Source organism: Gnatocerus cornutus, chromosome 3, assembly GCF_029298725.1.
Source record: "Gnatocerus cornutus isolate USDA-ARS CGAHR chromosome 3, icGnaCorn1.1, whole genome shotgun sequence".
Lineage (NCBI taxonomy): Eukaryota > Metazoa > Arthropoda > Insecta > Coleoptera > Tenebrionidae > Gnatocerus > Gnatocerus cornutus.
This window is the reverse complement of record NC_142235.1, coordinates 17,898,665-17,925,906: the sequence shown is the minus strand read 5'-3', so window position 1 is coordinate 17,925,906 and position 27,242 is coordinate 17,898,665. Positions and strand designations below refer to the sequence as shown.

General features: G+C 36.0%; 1 protein-coding gene across 1 annotated transcript; it reads right to left on the bottom strand.

Moving 5' to 3' along the window:
- Positions 1-559: 559 nt before the first annotated feature.
- obe (activating signal cointegrator 1 complex subunit obelus) lies at positions 560-27,242 on the bottom strand. The gene is made up of 14 exons (XM_088032266.1): positions 27,079-27,242; positions 26,933-27,029; positions 25,728-26,573; positions 24,631-24,746; positions 24,239-24,582; positions 23,997-24,189; positions 23,284-23,945; positions 22,890-23,234; positions 22,551-22,802; positions 21,748-22,504; positions 21,408-21,697; positions 17,699-19,176; positions 738-1,522; positions 560-692 (listed from the first exon to the last, which is right to left on the bottom strand). The coding sequence occupies exons 1-14, from the start codon at positions 27,086-27,088 to the stop codon at positions 604-606; spliced, it is 6,264 nt and encodes a 2,087-aa protein (XP_087888392.1). The 5' UTR covers positions 27,089-27,242; the 3' UTR covers positions 560-603.

Genomic DNA, 27,242 nt, shown 5'->3' with positions numbered 1-27,242 from the left:
GAGAATCTGCGTGAAATTCTGCGTAAAATAAGACCAAATAATGCAAATTCGGTCTAAAAATACGTGAGATATCGACCGAATTAGATTTAGAGCCTCCAAAACCATAGACCTTTGGTCTAAAAATTGAGTTTTATGTCATATTTCGAATTCTAGATAAAACCGGATTATTATATAAAAAAACGCGAGAAAAACGATGGCGCAAGCCGTTTCTATCTATCTTTTATAGTTTCAAAGATATCGAAGTTCAAATATTTAAAAAACAAAAATCAAAAATCCGAAACTTTAAGGATCATAACTTGATTATTTTTTCTCGTACGTGCAGTTTCGATCCAGAATTGGAATCTGCGTGAAATTCTGCGTAAAATGAGACCAAATAAATAACGCAAATAATGCGAGTTTGCTCCAAAAATAAGCGAGATATCGACCGAATTAGATTTAGAGCCTCCAAAACCATTAATTGGTCTAAAAATCGACTTTTTTCTCATTTTTCGACCGAATTAGATTTAGATACTCACCTTCAAAGGATCGGGAAAAGACCGGTAAAACAGAAAACTGCACATTATCTCTTCGTGTCTTATAATTATTTACAACTAACATAGCCCATCAGTCAACCACCTTAACTCTGAATGTGATTTTTTGATCCAACCCAATGTACGAATCACATAAGAAGTACGCCGAATACCGGTACACACCTAAATTCATCATTATAGTCAAGGCCAAACATTGCAGATACGCACCTCTTTCAGCAGGAATGTCAATAGGAACCTCCACAGTTTTGTTGCGTTTGACGACAAACCGCTGCATTCTCACCAAATCCGTCTCGGCTCCCATAACGAAGAACCAAGACTCTTCTTTCTGTTTACTAAACTTCTTGCTGTAGACGCTCAAGTTGTTGGTACCGTCCCTAAAGACATCGAACTGAAACAAACATTTCGTTTCCGCTTTGACTTCAAAGGAGACTGCGTCGTTTGGAACGACCGTATAATTGACTTCTTGGTTGTCTTTAGCGTCGCGAATGGCGAACGCGACTTCAAGAACAGGAATTCTGTTAACTACTTTCATAATATCGCTCGCCTTCTGTTTATCGAAGACTTCTTCGACGAGCCCGCTCGCAACCTTCCTGTTGGTTTTGAACGCGGTTTTCATCAACGGGACACTTAAGTGGTAACCTTCTGGCACCAACCGCTCCGCGATCATTTTCCGAAGAAGACTGTTGGAGGCCTCGGTGGTGAAGTGGGGGAGCATCATCACACTCCCACTATCGATCATAATTCCTTGGATCAACATCTGGCAGAGATAAATCAGTTTGATGGTGCAGTCCAGCCACGTTTTGTACGACGCCAAACTGATCATGGCTTGGATAATACGGATGACTTGGTCGAAGACGGTCTTCAGATCCACCACGTATTCTTGGTTGGGGAGTTTCTTGTCGGACAGATAACACTTGATGAGGAGGAGGACCTTCAAGTGTGGGGAGTCGAAGGGGTGTCTCGTCTTCACGTTCATATCCGTGACCAAGTGTCTGTACAAACAGTCAAAAATGAAGAAGAAAAAGTGGTAGAATTTCGTCCAGAAATAATGCAACATCCCATTGCTTATTTCTAAACAGAATCGGAAAACATTTTGAGGGGCCGATATGCATTTAATTTACGAGGAAGTGCGTGGAGTAAGTCGTCTTGCTGTTCCCACTATAAGTTGATTGTGACTAAATTAATCTCGCATTTAAGTTTGATGAAATTAAATATCTAATTTTTAATTTCTTAAAATTATTTATAATTCTAACGTTCATTTTTCTTTATACAATTCACTTTCTTTGCTAAAAAAGTAAATTTTAGAACAATCGATTTTTAATTCTGATCAATAGTAACTAAGTATAGGCCGGTTTACGCAATACTTTAATTGAAATTAAATTAAACATGCAACTTACTTATGTCACTTCAACATAATTTTAAATATTTCATTTCATTCTAAATTGTTAGACTAACAATATCACTTTAGCAGTAGATTGTATAAAAGCACATTTAACAACACTAGTGCTGTCAAATGCGTCTTTTCGCAATTTCTTGATTGCTAGTTGCCAACTAGCATTTATAATTTTTGAAGCATCAATTTATACATTTTTTCGAGTTTTAGTTTTTCAAAGTAGTTTTTCAGATGTAAAAACCCCAATAACGTTATTTCGTTTAGTAAAAATCTTTGATCTAAATTCAGGATTTAATTTTGATTCTGTAAACCGGGTGGATAATTTTTTTAATTATTTTTCTCTAGCTATAATAGATATTTATCATATAAGAGTGTAAGGACGCAAATTATTCACGACAAAAATCAGTGATTCTCGAGATCTTAGATCGAGAAAATAAGATTTTTGGAGTGAATAATTTGTCCTTACACTCGAATATAATACTAGATTTTATCCAAAACCTCTGTTGGTTGCAATTATGGCATTAATCGAATTGTCAGAAGTGACAGCAGTGACAAATTTTTAGCTTTTAGAAAGCCATGCATGCATTGTTGTCATGGAAATGTGACATCATTTTCTTTAAAGTGTTTAGAGGGTAAAAGAGTACTTTATTTGTCTAAAATGAGTGAATAAAGTACTACTTTATTAGTGCATTTTGGATAAAATATTGTTTTTTTAACTTTGACATAAAAATACATTTACTGTCATTGTTTAAGACCTAAGATACTCAAATTTTCTTCATTTTTTTCTTTACCTTGCTTCATTTGTAAGTGAAAAAGTTACAAAACAATGATTTGACATGTCAAAATTGACAATTTCTACATTAATAAAATTTGGGGAAAGTACTTCTTTTAGTTTCTCTATTGACTGTACAAATAACAAAATTTTGGAGCCAACCAAACAATTTTTGGAATTTTTTATTTTGTGGATGCACCAAATTTTTCAATGTTTTATGTAAGAAGCTGTAATTCTAGTAATTTTAATGCTACTACAATGAAATTTGGGGACATTAATTGTTTTAGTTGCTTTATTGACTGTACAGAATTACAAAATTGTAGAGCCGACCAAACAATTTTTGGATTTTTTATTTTTAGAACGGTCCAAAATTTTTCAGTGTTTTATGTTAAAGGCCGTAATTTTAGTAATTTTAATGCTACAACAATGAAATTTGGGGAATTTATTTATTTTAGTTCCTTTATTGACTATACAAAATTACAAAATTGTAGAGCCGACAAACAATTTTTGGATTTTTTATTTTTAGAACGGTCCAAAATTTTTCAGTGTTTTATGTTAAAGGTCGTAATTTTAGTAATTTTAATTCTACAGCAATGAAATTTGGGGAATTTATTTATTTTAGTTCTTTTATTGACTGTACAAAATTACAAAATTGTAGAGCCGACCAAACAATTTTTGGATTTTTTATTTTTAGAACGGTCCAAAATTTTTCAGTGTTTTATGTTAAAGGCCGTAATTTTAGTAATTTTAATGCTACAACAATGAAATTTGGGGAATTTATTTATTTTAGTTCCTTTATTGACTGTACAAAATTACAAAATTGTAGAGCCGACAAACAATTTTTGGATTTTTTATTTTTAGAACGGTCCAAAATTTTTCAGTGTTTTATGTTAAAGGCCGTAATTTTAGTAATTTTAATGCTACAACAATGAAATTTGGGGAATTTATTTATTTTAGTTCCTTTATTGACTGTACAAAATTACAAAATTGTAGAGCCGACAAACAATTTTTGGATTTTTTATTTTTAGAACGGTCCAAAATTTTTCAGTGTTTTATGTTAAAGGCCGTAATTTTAGTAATTTTAATTCTACAGCAATGAAATTTGGGGAATTTATTTATTTTAGTTCCTTTATTGACTGTACAAAATTACGAAATTGTAGAGCCGACCAAACAATTTTTGAATTTTTTTATTTTTAGAACAGTCCAAAATTTTTCAGTGTTTTATGTTAAAGGCTGTAATTTTAGTAATTTTAATGCTACAACAATGAAATTTGAGGAATTTATTTATTTTAGTTCCTTTATTGACTGTACAAAATTACGAAATTGTAGAGCTGACCAAACAATTTTTGTAATTTTTTATTTTGTGGATCCACCAAATTTTTCAATGTTTTATGTAAGAGGCCGTAATTCTAGTAATTTTAATGCTACTACAATAAAAGTTGGAAACATTACTTGTTTTAGTTCCTTTATTGACTATACAAAATTACAAAATTGCAGAGCCGATCAAACAATTTTTGGAATTTTTTATTTTTAGGACGATCCAACATTTTTCTGTGTTTTATGTTAACGGCCGTAATTTTAGTAATTTTAATTCTACAGCAATGAAATTGAGAAAAATTACTTCTTTAAGTTCCTTTATTGACTGTACAAAGTTACAAAATTGTAGAGCCGACCAAACAATTTTTGGAATTTTTCATTTTGTGGATGCACCAATTTTTTCCATGTTTTATGTAAGAGGCCGTAATTCTAGTAATTCTAATGCTACTACAAAATTGACATTTACATTTTTATTTAATTTAATTTAATTTATTTAAATTTCATGCTGTACTTTTAAGATTTAAATTTTAATTATTCGTCGACTCTATTATTACAAGTCCACATGAGATTAAAACAAAGTTCAACTTTGTGTAAGTGAACCCGTTTTTTGCCCCCTATATTTTGACGCCCACCTACAATTGAATTGCTATAAAATTAAAGAACAAAAAAGCATAAAAAAACTGCGTTATCAGTCCGCTTGTAAAACACTTTTTTATTAATGGCCATTCTAAACTAATTTGCGGTGGTGTTTAGAACTATTAAGTTTAACATAAAGTAAAACAAAAAAAAAAAAAAATTTTGGGAATTTACAAAAATTTTATTCTAAAAAATCATTAACTGGTTATGAAATTAAATACACATAATTTAACCGGTTAGAACGCATCAACTTTTCTAGATAATTTTTTCCGTAAACGCATTTTGATTTTCGCCTTTTTCCGCCCTTAATTTGGCCAGCCGTTCGATATCTCTAAACAAATTCATTTTCATTTCCGCAACGAGGAGATTTTTTGACTTAAACCTTATCACAACTTTTTGTCATAAAAACGCCTGATCAGCTGTAATTTAATTAAAAACGCTCAGTTTGTTGTGAATTTTCATAGTGTCAAAGTTATCAGATCGTTCTTAAAGTGCAAAAGATGGTATAAAATGGTTTATACCAACATGAAATACACGAATATGGTGCTTCTCTATATGTCGGATTTTTTTTTATTAAGAAAAATTGTTGCATCTGGTGAGTTCTCTTACTAGTTTAATTTTGTGTACTCACATCCATAACACCCTGTATAAGCAATTAGGAAATTACATATTAATCTCATTATTGGAATCAGTTGTGTTTCGCCTTTTGATAAAGACGGTCGTTTTGGTGATTTGTGCTACAGAGTGCTGCTCTGAGAAAATATCTTGCAAGGTAAAGAACTACCCTATATAATTCAAGAGTTTTCAATTCAGCGAAACGTTAGGCGCGTTTGATCGTCTATTTTTCCAGTTCGTTGGCGTTGACAAAAGCAGTTTAATATACAGAGGATTTATGCTTAGTAATAATCGGAATTTAAAGGAAGTTAGATACATTTAAACTTTTTTGTTCTGTGTTTGACTGTTAAATACAATGAACAAAATTAGAAGGTTGCTCAAAGAATTTTGGAAATTTTTCATTTAGACGAAAACATTTCTTAAAATTAGCCACCCACTATTAATTTTGCGATTTAAATTTTATTTGAAAGCACATATGCAAATCAACTTTATAATCGTGTTCTGTACTAGAAATTCTGTGTAAAAATTTCCATAGTTGTCTCACGCCACCATGCTGAAATTCACTTAGGTCTCATGTATTCATTTCATCCTTCAATTATGTAATTAGTTGAAGGTTAGGTACCGCACCATCGACGAACAATTCGTTTTTTTGGCAAAAAAATAGTTAGATAGCAATACTGATAACTTCGCTCTTATTGTGCTCAATTTCAAGTTCAATCATATGAACAAAGGCCACACTAATAAACCTTCGTTAAAATATGCCTTGATTGATTTTCTTTCTGGAGGAAATATGACAAATTCGCTAAAAATCCTGATGTGACCCAAACGTCTTAATTAAGGACTCAAAATCAGCGTCTCAGCGATAATCAAATGATTAAATTTTGTTCCATAGTGAAATCAGTGCTTCATTATTTATTATTTAGGCGTGTTCGGAGTTTTGTTTTAAAAATTCGAAATTTGGTTTAATCTGCAATTATTAAATCTGATTATTGCAAGCAGTCTAAATACAAGTTTTTAATATAAGGGAACAGTTTTGACAAAAACTGCATTGCATTTTTTGGTAAATTTTCTAATTGATTGGTTTTAATATTGCCGAAATGGTATTTTCCGCAAGTCTTGAAATGAAATGTCTTTTGATTATTTTTTGTTCGCTCAAGAAAAACGTAGTTAGCAATTAGGAAATTACATAATAAATCTCATTATTAGAATCAGTTGTGTTTCGACGTTTAATAAAGACGGTCGTTTCGTGCTGCTCTGAGAAAATATTTTGCAAGGTAAAGTACTACTAAGGTAATTTTAGTGCTACAGTTATGAAATTTCGGGAAATTACTAGTTTTTAATCAAATATTAACTCTGCCAAATTGCAAAATTGTAAATCAAAAGACATAAATAGAAATTTTTATTTTTAATGCCCAAATGCTTCACTAAAATTGATAACTCTCGTAATTTTAGTGAAATTTGAGGAATTACTACTTTAAGTCGTGTTTTACCACTAAAACTCGATTGTTTAAATTAGAATGTAAATCAATTTTGTGAACCTATGACAGATGAGAAATATGCGGTTTTCTCTATCGTTTTTCTAGCACTATTGTTGCTACTCTTTCATTATTAGATTGAAAATTTTCTGAAAAAATCTGTTTTGTCTACCCATCGTATATTTCGATTTATTTTGCAACTCGACCTTCTGAAAAATCGTTGTCATTCATTACCCTTGGTTATAGCACGGCAATAGCGCCACCTGATTAGGTACTTTTTGTTCGCTCAAGAAAAAAGTAATAGTTTTTGTTATAAGCAATTAGGAAATCACATATTAATGAAAACAGTTGTGTTTCGACTTTTGATAAAGACGGTCGTTTCAGAGATGTGTGCTACAGAGTGCTGTTCTGAGAAAATATTTTGTAAGGTAAAGTACTACCCAATATTCATTTATAGATATTTTGGAGAGTTTTTAATTCAGAGAATCGTTAGGCGCGTTTGATTGTGCTTTTTTTGACTCGTTTCTATTAACAAAAGCAGTTTACTATACAGAGTGTTTATGCTTAGTAATAATCGGGTTTTAAGGGAAGTTAGATACGTTTAAGCTTTTTTTCATTCAAATGTTTATCTAGGATCTGCGTTTAACTGTTGGATATGATAAACAAACTTTGAACATGGCTCTAAGAATTTTGAAAATTTTTTATTTAGACGGAAACATTAGTCGCCCAATATTAATCTTGCAATTTTAAATTTATTTCAAGACTCAACTTTATAATCGCGCGAATGGGTAAGATTCATTTGACTGAAGTGTTACTAGAAATTCTGTTCTTGTTCTTTTTTTGGTTGGATTTTCCGTGAAAATTTCCATAGTGGTCTCACGCCACCGTGCTGAAATTCTTTTAGGTCTTACGTATTAATTTCTTTCTGCAATTATGTAATTAGTTGAAGGGCAGACAAGTTGAGCGTTACTGAACCACCGACAACAATTAGGTTTTTTTTGATTTGACAGAAAAAGAGTTGAATAAGAACACTGATAAATTCGCGAATATTCTGGCCAATTTCAAGTCCAATTAAACAAAAGAAAGATCACACTAATAAACCTGTGTTGAAATTTGCTTTTCGCTGAAAATCCTGGTGAGGCTCAAAACCACTTGCGTCCCAGCGAAAATCAAAAGTTAAAATTTTTTTGCATAGTGAAATCAACGCTTCATTATTAATTTTTACGCGTGTTTGGAGTTTCGTTTAAAATCGACGTGCTTTAAAAATTCGGAATTTTGTTTAATGTGTTATTATTAAATCTGATTATTGGAAAGCAGGCTAAACACAACAAGTTTTTATTGTAAGGAAACAGTTTTAACAAAAATTGTGTCGTATTTTTCGGTAAATTTCAGATTGATTAGTTTCAATATTTCCGACTTCTGAAGACGAGAGGCGAAGTAATAACGAATTGTCATCTTTAAAATATAGCAATTCTCCGTACGTTTTAGTCTTGTTTTTTAATGCAGAATACGTAATTGATTGGAGCTGCATTGTTCCTAATTAGTGAAAAGGAAGGTCAGTTACAAATAGATTCAGAGTGATTTGTTTTCAAAAAAAAAGAGTTAAATAATCGTTATCTAATAACGCTTGTAAAGCCATCATTTATTTAGTTGTGCTCTGAATTTTAAGTGAGAAAGACGTGCTACGGACTTTATTAATTAATTTTAGTGTGTTTTACTGATTTCCAGGACTTAAAGGTAGGATTTGTACGGTGGTTTAAAAGTAAGCGTGTACTGTTTGTACATAAATATTTGATCCTTTTAATTAATACGTATTTATTTGTTGCAGATATCATCCTAACTTCGGAATTTTCACTCGAAATCGTGGAACATCTTGAAAAATGTAAGACGAAGGATTAGGGTAAGACAGTTTAGTTGCATCTTTCTAGTTCACTGTTCTTGTTGCATTTTTGCATCATTTCTTCATTTACCAATTTTATCTTTTTTATACTTTTTCTTAGTCTCATGTCTCTTGAAATGAAATTCCTCCTTTCTATGACTTTTTTGCGTTTTGCCACCTGAACTTCAATTTCCTCTCTTTTTAATACTGGAAAACTCTGTTCAGTTCTTTTATACCAACACAACCATGAACTTCTATTTCCTCTCTTTTTAATACTGGAAAATTCAGTCCAGTTCTTTTATACCAACACAACCATGAACTTCTATTGCCTCTCTTTCTTAATACTGGAAAACTCTGTTCAGTTCTTTTATACCAACACAACCATGAACTTCTATTTCCTCTCTTTCTTAATACTGGAAAAGTCTGTCCAATTCTTTTATACCAACACAACAATGAACTTCTATTTCCTCGCTTTTTAATACTGGAAAACTCTGTTCAGTTCTTTTATACCAACACAACCATGAACTTCTATTTCCTCTCTTTTTAATACTGGAAAATTCTGTCCAGTTCTTTTATACCAACACAACCATGAACTTCTATTGCCTCTCTTTCTTAATATTGGAAAAGTCTGTCCAATTCTTTTATACCAACACAACCAAGGGGAAACAAGTAGGTAGACAAAATTGGGGAATTAGATATACACACATTTTGCGTGAGTTTATGGAAACATCCATGTATGTTCTGTATTCTGCACATAATTTAACATCACTACACTTGCTGCCACCTACCCTGTACACTTAAGCATACCAACACTAGTAAGGGGACCCACGTTCATCCACGTAGGTACACAAATTTAGGAAGTTAGGTACCTTTTGCGTGCGTCTATGGAAACATCCATGCATGTTCTGTAGCCGACACATTAGTTTTGTCAAGTTACGGCATTTACAGAGTCTTCTAAAGGTGTTCAGTTTGTGTGAGCTAATGATGCGACGGTGTCAATCCGATACCGACCAGCAGACGTCGGGTACGAATGACTTCATTTGCCGCTCTAAACTCTCAGAGCGCATTTAGTTGAAGCTGTATCTGCATATCTCCACGATTTGACTTTAGGGGGGGTGGATGAACCTTAAGGCGGGGGGATTTAGCTAGAAAGCCGAAGTAGAATGCCGGTCGCATCACATGCTAACCTAGAAACAGGGCCAATGTTAGTCATTCAATACCCCAGGCTCGGATTGTGTTATACCATAATGGTTGGAACGGAACTATTGAGGTATTTTGCTTTCATTTCTCCAACACTGGTTGGACAGTATTCATTTGGCACCACCGAAAAACTGGCCTCGACTGGACAATTGGTAGCCGACAGACCTTAGTATGTGGGCGCGCGATGAACGAACATCATGTTGAGGGGGACGAGGACACTATAAGGACGGGAGTTTAGCTAGCTGTCGTTTGAAAGCACAACTGCCCTTCGAATCAAAATTTACCATAGCGTTCACAATAGGTTTAGAATGATTTTGTGTAATTTATTTTTCAAGACGGTTAGGCTAGGAGTTGGTTTGAAAGTAAATGTTCGGTTAGTTTTGCTAGAAGGGTGGACACACTTTACGGGACACCTTGGTCAAGATGCTTACTCACGGGATAAACTTTTGTTTCGTTAAACATGGTGGACTTCCGGGAGCCGAGTTCATTTTGAATCCACCAAGATCCCCTACGGTGTCTGTGTTCGCGAAAAAGGGGTGTATTTTGAGACCAAAAATGGGGGGAGAAACACCTGAATTTCATTCATTTTTTCTTGCCACTCTTTACACTTTTCAACTCCAACTTTTATGAGTCACTCTGCCCAACCACCCATTCATTCCCCCATCTGAGCACTTTTTTTATTAAATTTTCCTCCATTAAACCATTTTACGACGTTTCTAATTTTGTCATTTTATCTATTTCAATGTTCTCCTTTTTTCTTATTAAAAAATAGGGGGAAAGTCACCCGAATTTCATTCATTTTTTCTTGCCACTTTACACTTTTCAACTCCAACTTGTGCCCTATTTGTTCAATCTTCGATGAGTCACTCTGCCCAACCACCCATTCATTCGCCATCTGAACACTATTTTTATTAAATTTTCCTCCATTCCACCATTTTACGACGCTCCTAATTTTGTCATTTTATCTATTTCAATGTTTTCTTTTTTTCTTATTAAAAAATGGGGAGAGAGTCACCCGAATTTCATTCATTCTTTCTTGCCACTTTACACTTTTCAACTCCAACTTGTGCCCTATTTGTTCAATCTTCGATGAGTCACTTTGGCCAACCACCCATTCATCTGAACACTATTTTTATTAAATTTTCCTCCATTCCACCATTTTACGACGCTCCTAATTTTGTCATTTTATCTATTTCAATGTTCTCTTTTTTTCTTATTAAAAAATGGGGAGAGAGTCACCCGAATTCCATTCATTTTTTCTTGCCACTTTACACTTTTTAACTTCTACTTGAGTCCCATTTTTATTGAGTTTTCCTCCATTCCACCATTTTACGACGTCTCTAATTTTGTCATTTTATCTATTTCAATGTTCTCCTTTTTTCTTATTAAAAAATAGGGGGAAAGTCACCCGAATTTCATTCATTTTTTCTTGCCACTTTACACTTTTCAACTCCAACTTGTGTCCTATTTGTTCAATCTTCGATGAGTCACTCTGCCCAACCACCCATTCATTCGCCATCTGAACACTATTTTTATTAAATTTTCCTCCATTCCACCATTTTACGACGTTCCTCATTTTGTCATTTTATCTATTTCAATGTTCTCTTTTTTTCTTATTAAAAAATGGGGAGAGAGTCACCCGAATTCCATTCATTTTTTCTTGCCACTTTACACTTTTTAACTTCTACTTGAGTCCCATTTTTATTGAGTTTTCCTGCATTCCACCATTTTACGACGTCTCTAATTTTGTCATTTTATCTATTCCAATTTTCTCATTTTTTCGTATTACTCCTCCTGTTCCACCATTGATTTCGAGTGTCGAAAGTTTTAGTGCGCGAGATAGTTCAGTTCATTTTCAGTAGTGTCTTAAAAATAAAATAAAATTAAAATCGTCCTTAAAACAAAGTGAGTGAGTGAGTACGTGAGTGGTTCCTGGTTCCTAGAGGAGGATGCAGAGGTACAAGCTTGACGACACAGCACGTGGTCAGGATTAAAGGGTAAGTTATTTCATCCCTCCAAAAATGTACAAATACTCATATTTATTTCTTTAATTCTAGCTACCATCGAAGCCATAAAGGTAGGATCTGGGATTGTTGGGCATTTTCCGAAACTGTTCATCGTCGTTCGGCAATGTAAAATTTCCTCTCTTGTACATCATCGTAAATTCCGCGAGTGTTCGAATTCAAAGTCGAGTTTCGCAAAACAGTGCCGAAGTACTTTTAGTGCGCGAGATAATCAAACGAAAGTCGTGTGAGTGGTTCCTGTTCCTCGAGGGGGATGCAGTGGTTGCAGTGCTTAGGAATCAGGATTAAAGGTAGGTCCGTGTACGAAGACGATGGCGACCAACAAGGTAGGATTTTTTCCTTCTGGGTGACGGGATTTGAACGACGATGGACCTCGCGATGGAAGTTGTGCGCGGAGTGTCAGTGCATTCGTTTTTTGACAAGTGGTAGTGACACTGTGCAAGTTAACATGCAGGTAAGACAAAACTATGTTTACCTAAATGAATATAATTTCACCTCTTTACAACTCTTCGTAAATTCGGTACTTCCGCGAGTGTCAAAGTTAAAAGTCGAGTTCTGCGGAACAGTGCCGAACCTTTTTTTAGTGCGCGAGCTACTTTAGTGTCTTAAAGCTAAAATTAAAACCGTTTTTGAAACAAAGTGAGTGAGTGCTTAGTGTGTCCTAGAGGGGATGCAGTGGTAGGAGCCTGCCGATACAGCTTAGGGATCAGGATTAAAGGGTAAGTTAATAAAATTCGTAATTTTTGTAATTTTAGTGCTACAGCTATGAAATTTGAGGAAATTGCTAGTGTTGAATCGTTTATTAACTTCGCCAAATTGCAACATAGTAAATTAAAGGACACAAATTTTAGAAATTTTTATTTTCAAGGCGAAGCCGAAGTATGAAAAAATTCTTTCTTAAAATTCTTAATTTTGGTAATTTTAGTGCTACAGCTATGAAATTTGGGGAAATTACTAGTTTTCAATCGTTTATTAACTCTGTCAAATTGGAACATTGTAGATCGAAAAACACAAATTTTAGAAATTTTTATTTTCAAGGCAAAGCCGAAGTATGAAAAATCCTTTCTTAAAATTCGTAATTTTGGTAATTTTAGTGCTACAGCTATAAAATTTGGGGAAATTGCAAGTTTTCAATTGTTTATTAACTCTACCAAATTGCAACATTGTAGATCAAAAAACGCAAATTTTAAAAATTTTTATTTTCAAGGCAAGCCGAAATATGTGAAATCCTCCCTGGAAATTCGTAATTTTGCTAATTTTAGTGCTACAGCTATGAAATTTAAGGAAATTGCTAGTTTTTAATTGTTTATTAACTTTGTCGAATTGCAACATTGTAGATCGAAAAACACAAATTTTAGAAATTTTTATTTTCACAGCGAAGCCGAAATATGAGAAATCCTCTCTTAAAATTCGTAACTTTGGTAATTTTAGTGCTACAGCTATGAAATTTGGGAAAATTGCTAGTTTTCAATCGTTTATTAACTCTGCCAACTTGCAACATTGTAGATCAAAGTACACAAATTTTAGAAATTTTTATTTTCAAGGCGAAGCCGAAGTATGAAAAATTCTTTCTTAAAATTCTTAATTTTGGTAATTTTAGTGCTACAGCTATGAAATTTGGGGAAATTACTAGTTTTCAATCGTTTATTAACTCTGTCAAATTGGAACATTGTAGATCGAAAAACACAAATTTTAGAAATTTTTATTTTCAAGGCAAAGCCGAAGAATGAAAAATCCTTTCTTAAAATTCGTAATTTTGGTAATTTTAGTGCTACAGCTATAAAATTTGGGGAAATTGCAAGTTTTCAATTGTTTATTAACTCTACCAAATTGCAACATTGTAGATCAAAAAACACAAATTTTAGAAATTTTTATTTTCAAGGCAAGCCAAAATATGTGAAATCCTCCCTGAAAATTCGCAATTTTGCTAATTTTAGTGCTACAGCTATGAAATTTAAGGAAATTGCTAGTTTTTAATTGTTTATTAACTTTGTCGAATTGCAACATTATAGATCGAAAAACACAAATTTTAGAAATTTTTATTTTCACAGCGAAGCCGAAATATGAGAAATCCTCTCTTAAAATTCGTAACTTTGGTAATTTTAGTGCTACAGCTATAAAATTTGGGGAAATTGCTAGTTTACAATCGTTTATTAACTCTACCAAAATGCAACATTGTAGATCAAAGTACACAAATTTTAGAAATTTTTATTTTCAAGGCGAAGCCGAAATAAGAAAAATCCTCTCTTAAAATTCGTAATTTTGGTAATTTTAGTGCCACAGCTATGCAATTTGGGGAAATTACTAGATTTTGATCGTTTATTAACTCTGCCAAATTGCAACATTGTAAATTAAAGGACACAAATTTTAGAAATTTTTATTTTCAAGGCGAAGCCGGATTTCTCCTCGTTTAAAATTCGCGATTTTGCTAATTTTTGTTTGAAAATGCGAGTAAAATTACTAATAAAACATTTTTATTGCAGTAGGTCCGTGTACGAAGATGACGGCGACGTTGGATCTCACAAGGTAGGATTTTTTCTTTCTGGTGTTGGGATGTTGCGTTTGTGGTTTTTCGCGGAGTGTAAGTGAACCCGTTTTTTGCGCAGTGATAGTGTTAGTGCTGTTGTGTTGGTATGTGTTAACATGCAGGTAAGAGATTATTAGTCGCCTAAATGTAAAACACGACATCTGCATCTAGCCCAAATTTGACACAGCTAATATAAATTCCATAATTGTCACTAATTGATTCTATACAAATGTCGAAAACACCTTCGTGATTTACAAGCTTTTATTTTATTTATTTAATAGATAAATTAAAAGCTTATAAATTACGAAGGTGTATATATATATTATAGCTATTATTATTATTATACATATTTATCATTAAATTATTATTAATTTTAATCTTTCATCAAGCTTTTTCTGTTGCTCCAAAAATTAGCGTTGAATGCAGATGTCAAATTTTGCATTTAAGCGGCTCGCATAAGTAACTGTCGTTTTCACTTCTTGAAAACAAAAGTGTTAGGTAAAAGACAATTATATCCAGGTAAGCACATTATTTTATACCATTTTATCACATAACTTAACACTTTTTTTCAGGCGTAACTCCGCCTGCAGCGTCCTGTGGTCTGTTTCATAAACTTACTCTGCTAATTTATAATTATTATAAGTTGATTAGTGATTGAACTAAAGACACCATAGTTATTTAACATAGTAAGTTTTTATGGTACAAACCCCCTGAGGTACATTCCGTATCACTAAGGACGCTGTTGCCGGTCCCAAGCCCGGAAAAAGGAGGAGGGTTTTTCGGCTATTTTAGGAAGGAACCTGTCATAAGGATTATTTCGCGGTTGGAGAAAAAACTGGAAATATACAGGGTCCGGCAACACTTGTGTCCACCCCCAAAATCGTCTTTAATTTTAAAGTTACAATTTTGAAAATTTGGGTACGCTCATAGTTGACAAAGCTCTAGAAGCTGACGCAAAAATTTATTTTTTATCACAGTTTGGTTGGCGTCGCGACGCCTAAGAAGTATAATTTTTAGCAATTTTTGAGTTTTTGCGGAAATATTCGAAAATTCAATTTTTTTTCAACATAACTGTAATAGAAACATCTGAGTTTTTATTTTAAATCTAATGCAAATTGTGTTTAAAATTTGCGAAAAAAACGCTGTTTTATCAAGTTAGTTTTCAAAATTATGACAGCGCAGCGGCAAACTACGTTTACACCAAAATTTCACAAGTCACTTCATTCACTCTTATAAAAGTTAATTTTGATTAACACGGGCATGTTGCACTTTATGGACACCAGAAATCATTAATTAACATTGAAAAAAGCCACAATTTCACCAAGTAAGACTTTTGTTACAATCTAAAGCGAGCCAAAGGATAGATGTCATTTGTGACACAAGATGTTGACAGACCGGTGTAAACGTAGTTCCCAATTTTGACGTAATGAAATTGGAAACTAACTTGATAAAACAGCATTTTTTTCTCAAATTTTGAAGACAATTTGCATAAAATTTAAAATAACAACTGAGATATTTTTAAAACATTTATATTGAAAAAAAATTAAATTAGGGGTTGATATCACAAGACCTCACAATTACCTAAAAATTAGATTTTTAAGGCGTCGCGACGCCAAAACTATGAGTGATAAAAAACAAATTTTTGCGTTAGCTTCTAGAGCTTTGTCAACTGTGAGCGTATGCAAATTTTCAAAATTTTCTCGTTAAAATTAAAGACGATTTTGGGGGTGGACACAAGTGTTGCCGGACCCTGTAGATAACACCGACTTGTCTATGATTATGGAAGCCAGTTTTGTCATGGAGGAATGAAGATGTTGGTCCAGCGAGAAAATAAGTCCGAAATCGAATTTTTAGAAATTTTTATTTACAAATAAACTGATAATTTCTTTCGTTTTGGATAAAATTTCGTAGCTTTGACAGTTTTACTCCGCGAACTGTAAAATTTGGAGGATTTACTACTTTTGACTTGGGTATCAACTGTGCTAAATTAAAAAAAATTAGAGGAAGCAAAAACGAATTTTAGATTTTTTTATTTTTAGATAAACCAAAAATTTCTACTGCTTCCATACAATTTTGTAAGTTTCGCAGTTTTAGTTTCGAAACGGTAAAATTTAGAGGCTTTATTACTTTTGACTTGTTAATTAGCTGTGCCCAATTACAAAATTGTAGAACAAAAAATCGAATTTTTTATTTTCTGTTAAATTAATAATAATTTCAACCGTTTTGGATCAAATTTCGTAACTTTGACAGATTTAGTCCCCTAACAGTAAAATTTGGTGGCTTTACTACTTTTGACTTGGTTATCAACTGTACTAAATTTCAAAATTTTAGAACAAAAAACCTAGTTTTTAAAAATCTTGTTTTCACAGCAAAAATTTTTTGGTTCACGAACCGTAAAATTTAGAGGCTTTATTACTTTTAATTTGTTAATTAACTGTGCTCAATTACAAAACTGTAGAGCAAAAAATCGAATTTTTAGAAATTTTTATTTTCTGATGAAGTAATAATTTCTTCCGTTTTGGATCAAATTTCGCAGCTTTGGCAGTTTTAGTTCGCAAACTGTAAAATTTAGAAGATTTACTACTTTTGACTTGTTAATTAACCGTACTAAATTAAAAAAATTTTAGAGCAAAGAAAAAAGGATTTTAGAATTTCTCATTTTTAGATAAAGCAAATATTTCTGCAGTCTTCGATAAAATTTTGTAACTTTGGCAGTTTTAGTCCCCGAACGGTAAAATTTAAAGGCCTTATTACTTTTGACTTGTTAATCAAATGTGCCCAATTACAAAATTGTAGAACAAAAACTCGAATTTTTAGAAATTTTTATTTATAGATAAGCTGATACTTTCTTTCGTTTTGGATTAAATTTCGTAACTTTGTCAGTTTTAGTCCGCAAAATTTAAAATTTAGAGGCTTTATAGGTGGCCCTCGGAATTCTGTAGATCTCGCTTTTTTTGGACCTCGCTTTGCCGTGGCGTTGGATATTAATTTGGGATTGTTTGCGAGTTTTACAGAATTTCCAGGGCCACGTAGTTAATTGTATTTTGTCATTTAACATTTAGCAAAAAAAGTTTTAAAATAACTTCGTATTTTGTGTTTTTTGATTTTTAAAACTCTGATACAAATAATTACGCATGGCAAAATAAAGAATTTCCTGAAAATTTTGAGATTGTTTACTCAGATTATCAACATCTATCTACGTTTTAAATATGGCAGCGATAACCCCAAACACCCTGTATCTTTAGACCTCTTTTACCTGCCCCGGCGAGGCCCTCAAAATGTTTTCCGATACTGTTTGGTGCATTACTTTTGGAAAAAATTGTACTTTACCTATTGATGTTGTCCTCGTTGTGTCGAACCGGAAAGAGCGCGTACTCCTGCACCTGACTCACGTGCGCCACCATATCGTCCAAAGAACTCTCCTCCATCAAGTTCTCATGCAAGTACAACATGGTTTTGCACGACAGGTAGTACTGAGCCGCCAGTTGCCCCAAAAACGTGCTCTCATAGAACTCCTGGACTTCGTTTCGGACCACAATACACTGCGCCTGCTGTAAAGACGCCGCGACGGACTCCGACAACTCCTGCAGATACACGTTGGCGTTGTCAACATCCTCCATCTTATAGTACGTGGGGTTAACCAAAAGCCTCCGGAAGAAGAAAGTTGAGCAGATAAGATCGACGAGTTGCGCGCGACACGTCACAGTCCCGTTAGCAATCTCCGCGTTGATGTGCTCTGGGAGAACTTGCAGCAAACTGGACTCCACGGGGAAGGGCTCGAAGAGGAACTTCCTGTAGAAATTCTTCTTGCTTTCTTGGACGAACACGCAGGCGACTCCACTGGTATCAAACTGCGGCCTTCCGGCGCGCCCCATCATCTGGAGGACGTCAGTCACCGGCATGTCGACGTACCTCTTGGTGGCGCCGTCGTAGTACTCCGTTCCTTTGACTATGACGAGGTGGGCGGGGAAGTTAACACCCCACGCCAGCGTGGCGGTGGCCACCAAAACTTGGATTTTCTGCGTGACGAAGAGTTCCTCAGCCACCTTCCGGTCGTGTTCTTGCAAACCGGCGTGGTGGATGCCGATTCCGAACAATAACAGATAACTGAGGTCGGAATCATTGACCGTCGATCTTATATTCTCGATCTCTTCCTGAGGACAGTGCAGCCACTGCTTGGGGTTGGTGTCACTAAGAAGACACTTGATCAAATCGTACGAAGTAATGCGAGTTTGCTTCCGCGAAGACACGAAAATCAACGTGGGGCTATCAGGCGCGTACTGACAAATCGCTTGGTACGCCGGCCGGTTCATCGTCGCCATCCGCGGACAGTAGTTCTTCGCCGAAAACCCCTTCAAATGGATCTCCAGAGGCACCGGCCGCACCGACGAACTAAAATTAAACAATCCTTTCTTCTCAATTCCCAGCCAGTTGGCCAAATCGCCGGCGTTCGCCATGGCGGTCGACAATCCAACGATGCGGACCTTCGCGTTCTTCACGCTGTTGATGTAGTTCATGCGGGAGACAATCACTTCCAGGACCGGTCCGCGGTCCTCCGCCAAAAGGTGGATTTCGTCGATGATGATGAGCCCCACTTGCTTGACGAAGTCTTTTTGGAGCCAATTGCGGCTCATGCCGTCCCATTTTTCGGGGGTTGTGATGATGATGTCGGCGGAGGCGATGAGGGATGAGCGGGGGGTGATGTCGCCGGTGACTTCCACCACGCATTTGGAGATTTTGGTGAACTTGGCGGTCCAGTCTTGCACCCGCTCGCGGACGAGGGCTTTCATGGGGGCGATGTAAACAATCTAAAATTAGAAAATTTGCGTTTACTGGGTAGTCATAAAATAAAAGTGCAGTATAATTTTTTTCAAATTTCGCTTAAATTAAATAAAAATATAATTGTCAATTTTGTAGTAGGCATTAAAATTACTAGAATTACGGCCTCTTACATAAAACATCGAAAAATTTGGTGCAGCCTCAAAATGAAAAATTCCAAAAATTGGTTGGTCAGCTCTACAATTTTGTAATTTTGTACAGTCAATAAAGGAACTAAATGAAGTAATTTACCGAAATTTCATTGTTGTAGCATTAAAATTACTAAAATTACAGCCGTTAACTTAAAGCACTGAAAAATTTAGCTGCAAACTAAAAATGAAAAATTGCAAAAATTGTTTGGTCGGCTTCAAAATGTTGTAATTTTGTACCGTCAATAAAGGAACTAAAAGAAGTAATTTCCCCAAATTTCATTGCTATAGAATAAAAATTAATAAAATTACAGCCTTTAACATAAAACACTGAAAATTTTTGGACCGTCCTAAAAATGAAAAATTCCAAAAATTGTTTGGTCGACTCTATAATTTTGTAATTTTGTACAGTCAATAAAGGATCTAAATGAAGTAATTCTTCCAAATTTTATTGTTGTAGCATTAAAATTACTAAAGTTACGGCCTTTAACATAAAAGACTGAAAAATTTTAAAACGTCCTAAAAATAAAAAATTCCAAAAATTGTTTGGCCGCCTTCAAAATTTTGTAATTTTGTGCAGTCAATAAAAGGACCAAAAGAAGATATTTCCCCAAATATCATTGTTATAGAATTACAATTACTAAAATTACGGCCTTTAACATAAAAAGTCCAAAAAATTTTGGACCGTCCAAAATGAAAAATTCCAAAAATTGTTTGGTCGGCTCTACAATTTTGTACCGTCAATAAAAAAACTAAAAAAAGTAATTTCCCCAAATTTCATTGCTGTAGAATTAAAATTAATAAAATTACGGCCTTTAACATAAAACACTGAAAATTTTTGGACCGTCCTAAAAATAAAAAATTCCAAAAATTGTTTGGTCAGCTCTACAATTTTGTAATTTTGTACAGTCAATAAAAGAACTAAATGAAGTAATTTACCGAAATTTCATTGTTGTAGCATTAAAATTACTAAAATTACAGCCGTTAACTTAAAGCACTGAAAAATTTTGGTGCAAACTGAAAATGAAAAATTGCAAAAATTGTTTGGTCGGCTTCAAAATGTTGTAATTTTGTACCGTCAATAAAGGAACTAAAAAAAGTAATTTCCCCAAATTTCATTGCTGTAGAATAAAAATTAATAAAATTACGGCCTTTAACATAAAACACTGAAAATTTTTGGACCGTCCTAAAAATGAAGAATTCCAAAAATTGTTTGGTCGACTCTACAATTTTGTAATTTTGTACAGTCAATAAAGGAACTAAATGAAGTAATTTACCGAAATTTCATTGTTGTAGCATTAAAATTACTAAAGTTACGGCCTTTAACATAAAAGACTGAAAAATTTTGAAACGTCCTAAAAATGAAAAATTCCAAAAATTGTTTGGTCGCCTTCATAAATTTTTTGATTTTGTACAGTCAATAAAGTAACTAAAAGAAGTAATTTCCCCAGATTTCATTGCAGTAGAATTAAAATTACTAAAATTACGGCCTATAATATAAAATACAGAAAACAATTGGTGACATAAGTAAGATGCAAGTTTAATTTCATTTCAATTAAATCATTGCGTAAACCGGCCTATAAGTTACTTACTATTGATCAGAATTAAAAATCGATTGTTCTAAAATTTAGTTTTTTAGCAACGAAAGTGAATTGTATGAAGAAAAACGAACATTAGAATAATCAATAATTTAAAGAAATAAATTAGAAATTAAAAATTACATCTTTAATTAAAATTAATATTTAATTCCATCAAATGTCAGGCAACCAAACTTAAATCCGGGATTAATTTAATTGCAACTTATAGTGGGAACGAGGTCATTGATTAAGAATACAAACATTGATTCAAAATTTCTTTCAATGTTCTTCAAATCATGTTGTTTAGTTGACTCAATCTTGATGAGCTGTCGAGTGAGTTGTAAATAAAATTTGGTCGTCTAACAAAACTGACCGCTCAGACCTCAAGCAGACCACCCCAAAAGTTCTAGGGGTAAAATGTATTGTTGGGTGCATATTCCGTTCATACCATGGCGCATTATTTTGGACGCAATTGTACCTCAATGTTGAACTCACTTTTCGATCAGGTCGATGCGTAAACTGCCTCAACATGCATATCTCTGAGACGATGGTCTTCCCCGAGCCCGTGGGCGCCCCCAGGAGGACATTGGAGTCACTGTTGAAGCAACAGTGGAAGACTTGACTCTGCACGGCGTTGAAATGGGTGAAATTGTAAAGTTTCTCGAACTCTTCGTTGTGGAGGGCCGTCTTCGGCAACGGTCTAACATTAAGAAATTTCGTCTGGATCGAATAACTCGGTAACATGTTGATTTTCTCCAAATCAATCCGATGGGTGGTTTCGGCGTCTGCAAACAAAGACTTTAACTTCCGGTTTTCGGGTCCTCCGGCAACTTACACATGTATTTACTGTTGACCACAGTGACGAAGTACTCCATCGAGTGCGGTTTCTGCAGCGGTACCGTAAAAATAAGCTCCACGGGTTCTTTGGACATGACCAACTTCTTGGTGATGACGAAGGATTCGAAATGGTAGATGCTATCATGAGTGGGGTCCTCCACCCACGCGTAATAATGTTGGACATTCCCATGAATGCTCATATCCCAACTGAAATTCGCGTTGATCAACAATTGAATCCTGATGACTCCTTCAGTGATCGGTTTAACAGTAACATCGAGCTTCACGTTCGGAAAGGCTTTACAGAAGTGATGGACGCGCATGGCCAAATGCCTGCTTCTAACCAAGTCGAGAATCTCCCGCTCCGACATCTCCTGGAGCTCCTCCATGGGGATGTTCTGCAAAACATCCAAAGCCTTGTACCCTTTGACCTCCAGCTCTTTGAATTGCAGTAACGGCTGTCGTTCCGACCACGCTTGCTGTTCCACCATCTGCGCCACCTGAAGGCACTTGTACACCTGCATGCTGTAGTTCTTATCCACGGCGATCTCGAACAACGCCCGCGCCAGCCTCGTCACGCTCTGCATGATAAACTCGCAATCGGAAACAAGAGACGAAACTCGGATCTTCGCCCGCGAGATGTTCGCTTGGATCAGCGTCAACACCTTGAAGACGACGCCGCTCGGGTCCACGTCGAACTCAAACTGGCTGTAGTCTTCGTGGAGGCGCTCGAGCTCGTCGAGTTCGTCGTTCCGCACCTGCGAAAATTCGTTAGTTTGGGGTTGGTACCACCTGGGGACGAACTTGGATGTGGGTGAACTCCGATGCGTTGCTGATGAGGTGGAGGATATCCGCCTCCATCATGTTTCGCTCGAAGTGGTCGTGGAAGTACTTCATGGTGTGGTGGGAGATGTAGTAAAAACTCGCGATTCTGCCGTAGTTGGTGGGGCGGAGCTCCCCGAGCGTGGTGTTGAAACGCACCATTTGCGCCGTCTCCAGAGTGAGAGCGGCGTCGAAGAGCTGTCGCTCCAGGTACTGGAAGAGCTTCTCCGGCTCCTAAAGAATTGTATTACAAACAGATGAGTTTTTGAACGAAAATTCCCCATAAGAGAAAAACGTTTAACATGGCCTTGAATAACTCACCCAGATATCCGTGAAGGTGAGCCCGTACACCAGCGGATTCTTCTTAATCCGGCAGTAGACGAAGGTGTTGCTGAGCCACTCCATCGCCTCCTTCAGATTGGACACGGTGCCCAACACCACCTCGGCGTTCAAGTGGTTGGGGACGTTGTCCAAGAAGTGGCTTTCAATCGGCGCCTGCGAGGTCAACAGAGTCATATAATTCGTCATGTTTGCCATGCTGGTGATGATCATCCCGTGCCCGGAAGTGTCATATTGCGGTCGCCCAGCGCGCCCGAAGATCTGCATGATATCCAGCATGTCCATATCGACGTAGGAAGACTTCTGGGCGTCGTATCGCGTCGTCCCCTTGAAACCAAACATAGAATGCCAACAAAACGACAAATTAAAAACGTACTCGAATTATGACGGCGTGGGCGGGTAGATTCACCCCCCACGCGAGGGTGGTTGTGCAAACAATCACTTTAAGCGCCCCCATGCGGAACAAACTTTCCACTTCTAATCGATCACTCCTACACATTCCCGCATGGTGGATGCCGAAGCCGTTGGGAATCAACAACTCCAGCTCGCTGCTCTTGAAGTTTCTATTAAAAGTCGCTTTTTTCTCAGGGATAAACATCGTCAAGTGGTTCTGCGTCTTCGCATGCCCTAGAAGATTCTTCGCTACGACGGCGGTCAAGTTCCGCGACGTCACAAACACCATAACTTGCTGCCCGGCCTTGATAATCGGCATGATTTTGTTGTAGCAAATCAAATCCATCGCGTCTTGGTCGTTCTTGTTCTTACAACCGATGAAGGTCTGAGTCAGAGGAACGGAGCGAAACCGGTTGTCGAAGAAGAAGAGGCCTGTATTTGGGTTAACTTTGAGGAAGTTCGCCACGTCTAAATACCCAGGTAAAGTGGCGGACAGCGCGACTATACGAATGATGCTCTGACTGCTGAGGACCTGTCGAAGAGTCCTGGCGACGAGGGCTTCGATCACCGGTCCTCTGTCGGAGTTGAGGAGGTGGACTTCGTCGAGAATGAGGAGTTTGACGAGGCTTGTAACCTCCGTATCCACTGGGGGAAATTGCAGTCAGATCTGCCGATTTGCTGGTCGGTTAACCTCACCTGCGCCTTTCCTTGAAATGACGTCCCATTTTTCCGGAGTCGTCACCAGCATCTGCGTCTCGGCGATTTCCTTCTTCGTGAGCTGCATGTCTCCGGTGAGCTCCTTCACGACTATTCCAATAGGAGACAGTTTCTTGCTGAAGTTGGCCACCATCTCCGTCGCCAGGGCTTTCATGGGGCAAACATAGACGATCTGGAAGAACAAACTAAGAAATTTTCTTTGGTTTTGTTTATACACGCACTTTGAAGTCGTCTTTTCTGATGAGCCCCCCATCCATGTGCACTTTGATCTGGTGGACGATGGCTAACAGAGCTATATTGGTCTTCCCGGCCCCGGTGGGGGCACAAATCAACATATTCTCGTTGGTATTATAAGCCACCGGAAACACTTCCGACTGGATCCTGTTAAACTCCTTGATATCCTTAAAAACCAGACGTCCTGTAGGATCCAACTCGCTGACTTTCACCAAGGGAATATCGTCGCTTCTCGGGCGGGATCCTCCAGGCAGTGTGAACTCCACATGGGTCGAGGTTTCCTTCTTGACGGTATTTTCCGGTTGTTTTAACGTCACGCCGTTGAACTTAGCTACAAGAAGAAATGAAATAAACGGATAATTTCACTCTGGAGGATTACTGGTAATTGAGACGTTGCGCAACTGGTCGTGTACGTGGGGATAATCCACCTGCTCCGGCCCTTTCCTAAAAATCGGCTGGTGCTTGAGGTAGTTCAAATCGTCCTTCATCTCGCCCCTGAAATTAAATCAAAATTTCATTGCTTTAGTACTAAAATTATTAGAGTTACAATCTTTTATACAAAATAATTAAATAATTATTATTGGTTCACTTTCAGAATAAAAAATTCAAAAATTTGTGTTTCTTGGGCTATAATTTTGAAATTTAGCACAGTTGATAAGCAAGTTCAAATTAGTAATCTCTCAAACTTTCATTGCTGTAGCATTAAAATTACTAGAGTTACACGCTTTAATAAAAAAAATTGAAACTTTTTGGTTGTTTTTCAAAATAAAAAATTCTAAATTTTGTCTGTCTTGGGTTATGATTTTGAAATTTAGTGCAGTTAATTAGCAAGTCCAAATTAGTAATCTCTAAAAATTTCATCGCTATAGCATTAGAATTACTAGAGTTACAAGCTTAAACAAAAATGTTTGAATATTTTCGGTTCATCTTCAAAATAAAAAATTCCAAAATTTGTCTACATTGGACTATAATTTTGAAATTTAGCGCAGTTGATAAGCAAGTTCAAATTAGTAATCTCTCAAACTTTAATTGCTGGAGCATTAAAATTACTAGAGTTACACGCTTTAATAAACATTTTTTCAACTTTTTGGTTGTTTTTCAGAACAAAAAATTCCAAATTTTGTCTGTCTTGAGTTATAATTTTGAAATTTAGTACAGTTAATTAGCAAGTCCAAATTAGTAATCTCTCAAAATTTCATCGCTATAGCATTAGAATTACTAGAGTTACAAGCTTAAACAAAAATGTTTGAATATTTTCGGTTCATCTTCAAAATAAAAAATTCCAAAATTTGTCTCCATTGGGCTATAAGAAGTACTTTTAAAAAGAATTTGCAGAAGATTGATTTCATAAAAGTCCCCACAAAAAATCAGCCATATTGGAATCATTCCGAGGTTCATGTTTATTTTACAACTATTTGACGTTTAATCGTCGAGTTCAGACACACGTTTCTCAAGCCCCGCCGACTGGATACTCACAGAAACTCCGGTTGGGGGCCTCCTTTCTGCTTCTTCTCCATTTTCCGCAGCGTCTTCGCAAAATTCCTCTCTTCTTCGCTTTGGACAATAACTTGACTAGCAAGAGCTGGAGCAACGTACCTACCGGTACTTCCAGGCTTAAATTCGACTCTGCGTTGAGCCACGGGTTTATCTCCTTCAGTCCAGTCAATCGGGGAGTTCCTGTGCTGGATAATCTCGTCGACGAAGTCGAAGACTTCGCAACCAAACGTGTCTAAGAAGTAATTGAACAACTCCTCGTTGGACTTGGGGGATGTCAATCCGATTAAAACGATTTCTTTGAATTCCTCGAAAGGAAACTCCGCCATTTTCGTTTGATAGTAGTCGTACCGCTTCCTGATGTTGTACTGAGTCCCGCTGGAGGCGGCGCTCGCGAGGGACATTTCTTCGATTTCTTCCTCCACGCATGGATCGTCTTCAGTCATTGGAATGTAGAATATCAAATCGACGGGTTTTTCTTCGGGTTTTTTAACATCAGATTGTATATATTGAGACGGATCAATTTTTTTGCTGAAGAAGTCTGGAGGAAGATTGTCGTTGATGTAGTCCAAGTCATTCTTTACTTTCTCTAATTGACTCTGTGGGAGTCGTCGCAGGACACCTTTAGCGTGTCTTATATTGGCGTTGTAGTCTTTTAAAGCTTGCAAAAGACACATATTGGTGACATCTTCTAGTAATTGAACACTAACAAGCTCTTTGAGGTGCGAGTGGAAAACTCTTTTGATGCGCTCCATGAGGATGACGCAGTGGAGACCTGGAGACGGGTTTTTGTACTTGAAGTGGCGGTACAAGCGCTCCAGGTTTTGTCTGAAAAAGTAGCAAAAATAGCGCTCAAATTATTTTTTTAATGTTGGTAGCCCTAATAAATATGAATTTTGACAAAAACAACGATTTTTGGGTAATTTCACAAAACCTTTAAGGTTCTTATGGGACCCTAAGCAATGTAAGAACCTTCAAAAGTCTACAATCTAAATAACCAAACTTTTTGGAAAACCTTGTATACAGGAGAGTACAAAATTTTGGGGCACACCGTCCGAACGCTAGAATCAAGTAAAAATGACCATAAAAGTGTGATAAACGTGAGATAACCAACAGACAATTTTGGTGTACCAACAGCTGCCCAAAATTTATTGCCCTCAACTGTAATTCAAGGGTGGAAAACTCACTTTCCCGGAATTTCTGGCTTTGGGGGTGGCGCAGTGAGCCTCTGAAGCCCATGAAAGTCGCTGAAGAAGTTCCTGACAGGCCCATTTTGCCCAGAGACTGAAAGACACGTCAAGAGACAAATTTAACCTCAAAATTTTCAACTCACCGACAACCATTTTTAGTGACTTTCGTATTAAAATTGGGGGTGGGAATCAAAAAAGGAGCATTTTCTCCCCCAAATGATTCACTGATAACATCTAAATCATTATTAAATAAAATTGTGCAATAACGGTTTTTACTCGCCAGGAGATGGCGCCACTATAAAACGTC

Coding starts and splice junctions, on each gene's coding strand:
- obe (XM_088032266.1), bottom strand. Junction 24,583..24,630: donor GCGCAACGTCTCAATTACCA/GTAATCCTCCAG, acceptor TTCTTCTTGTAG/CTAAGTTCAACGGCGTGACG. Junction 22,505..22,550: donor CGGAGTTCACCCACATCCAA/GTTCGTCCCCAG, acceptor GAATTTTCGCAG/GTGCGGAACGACGAACTCGA.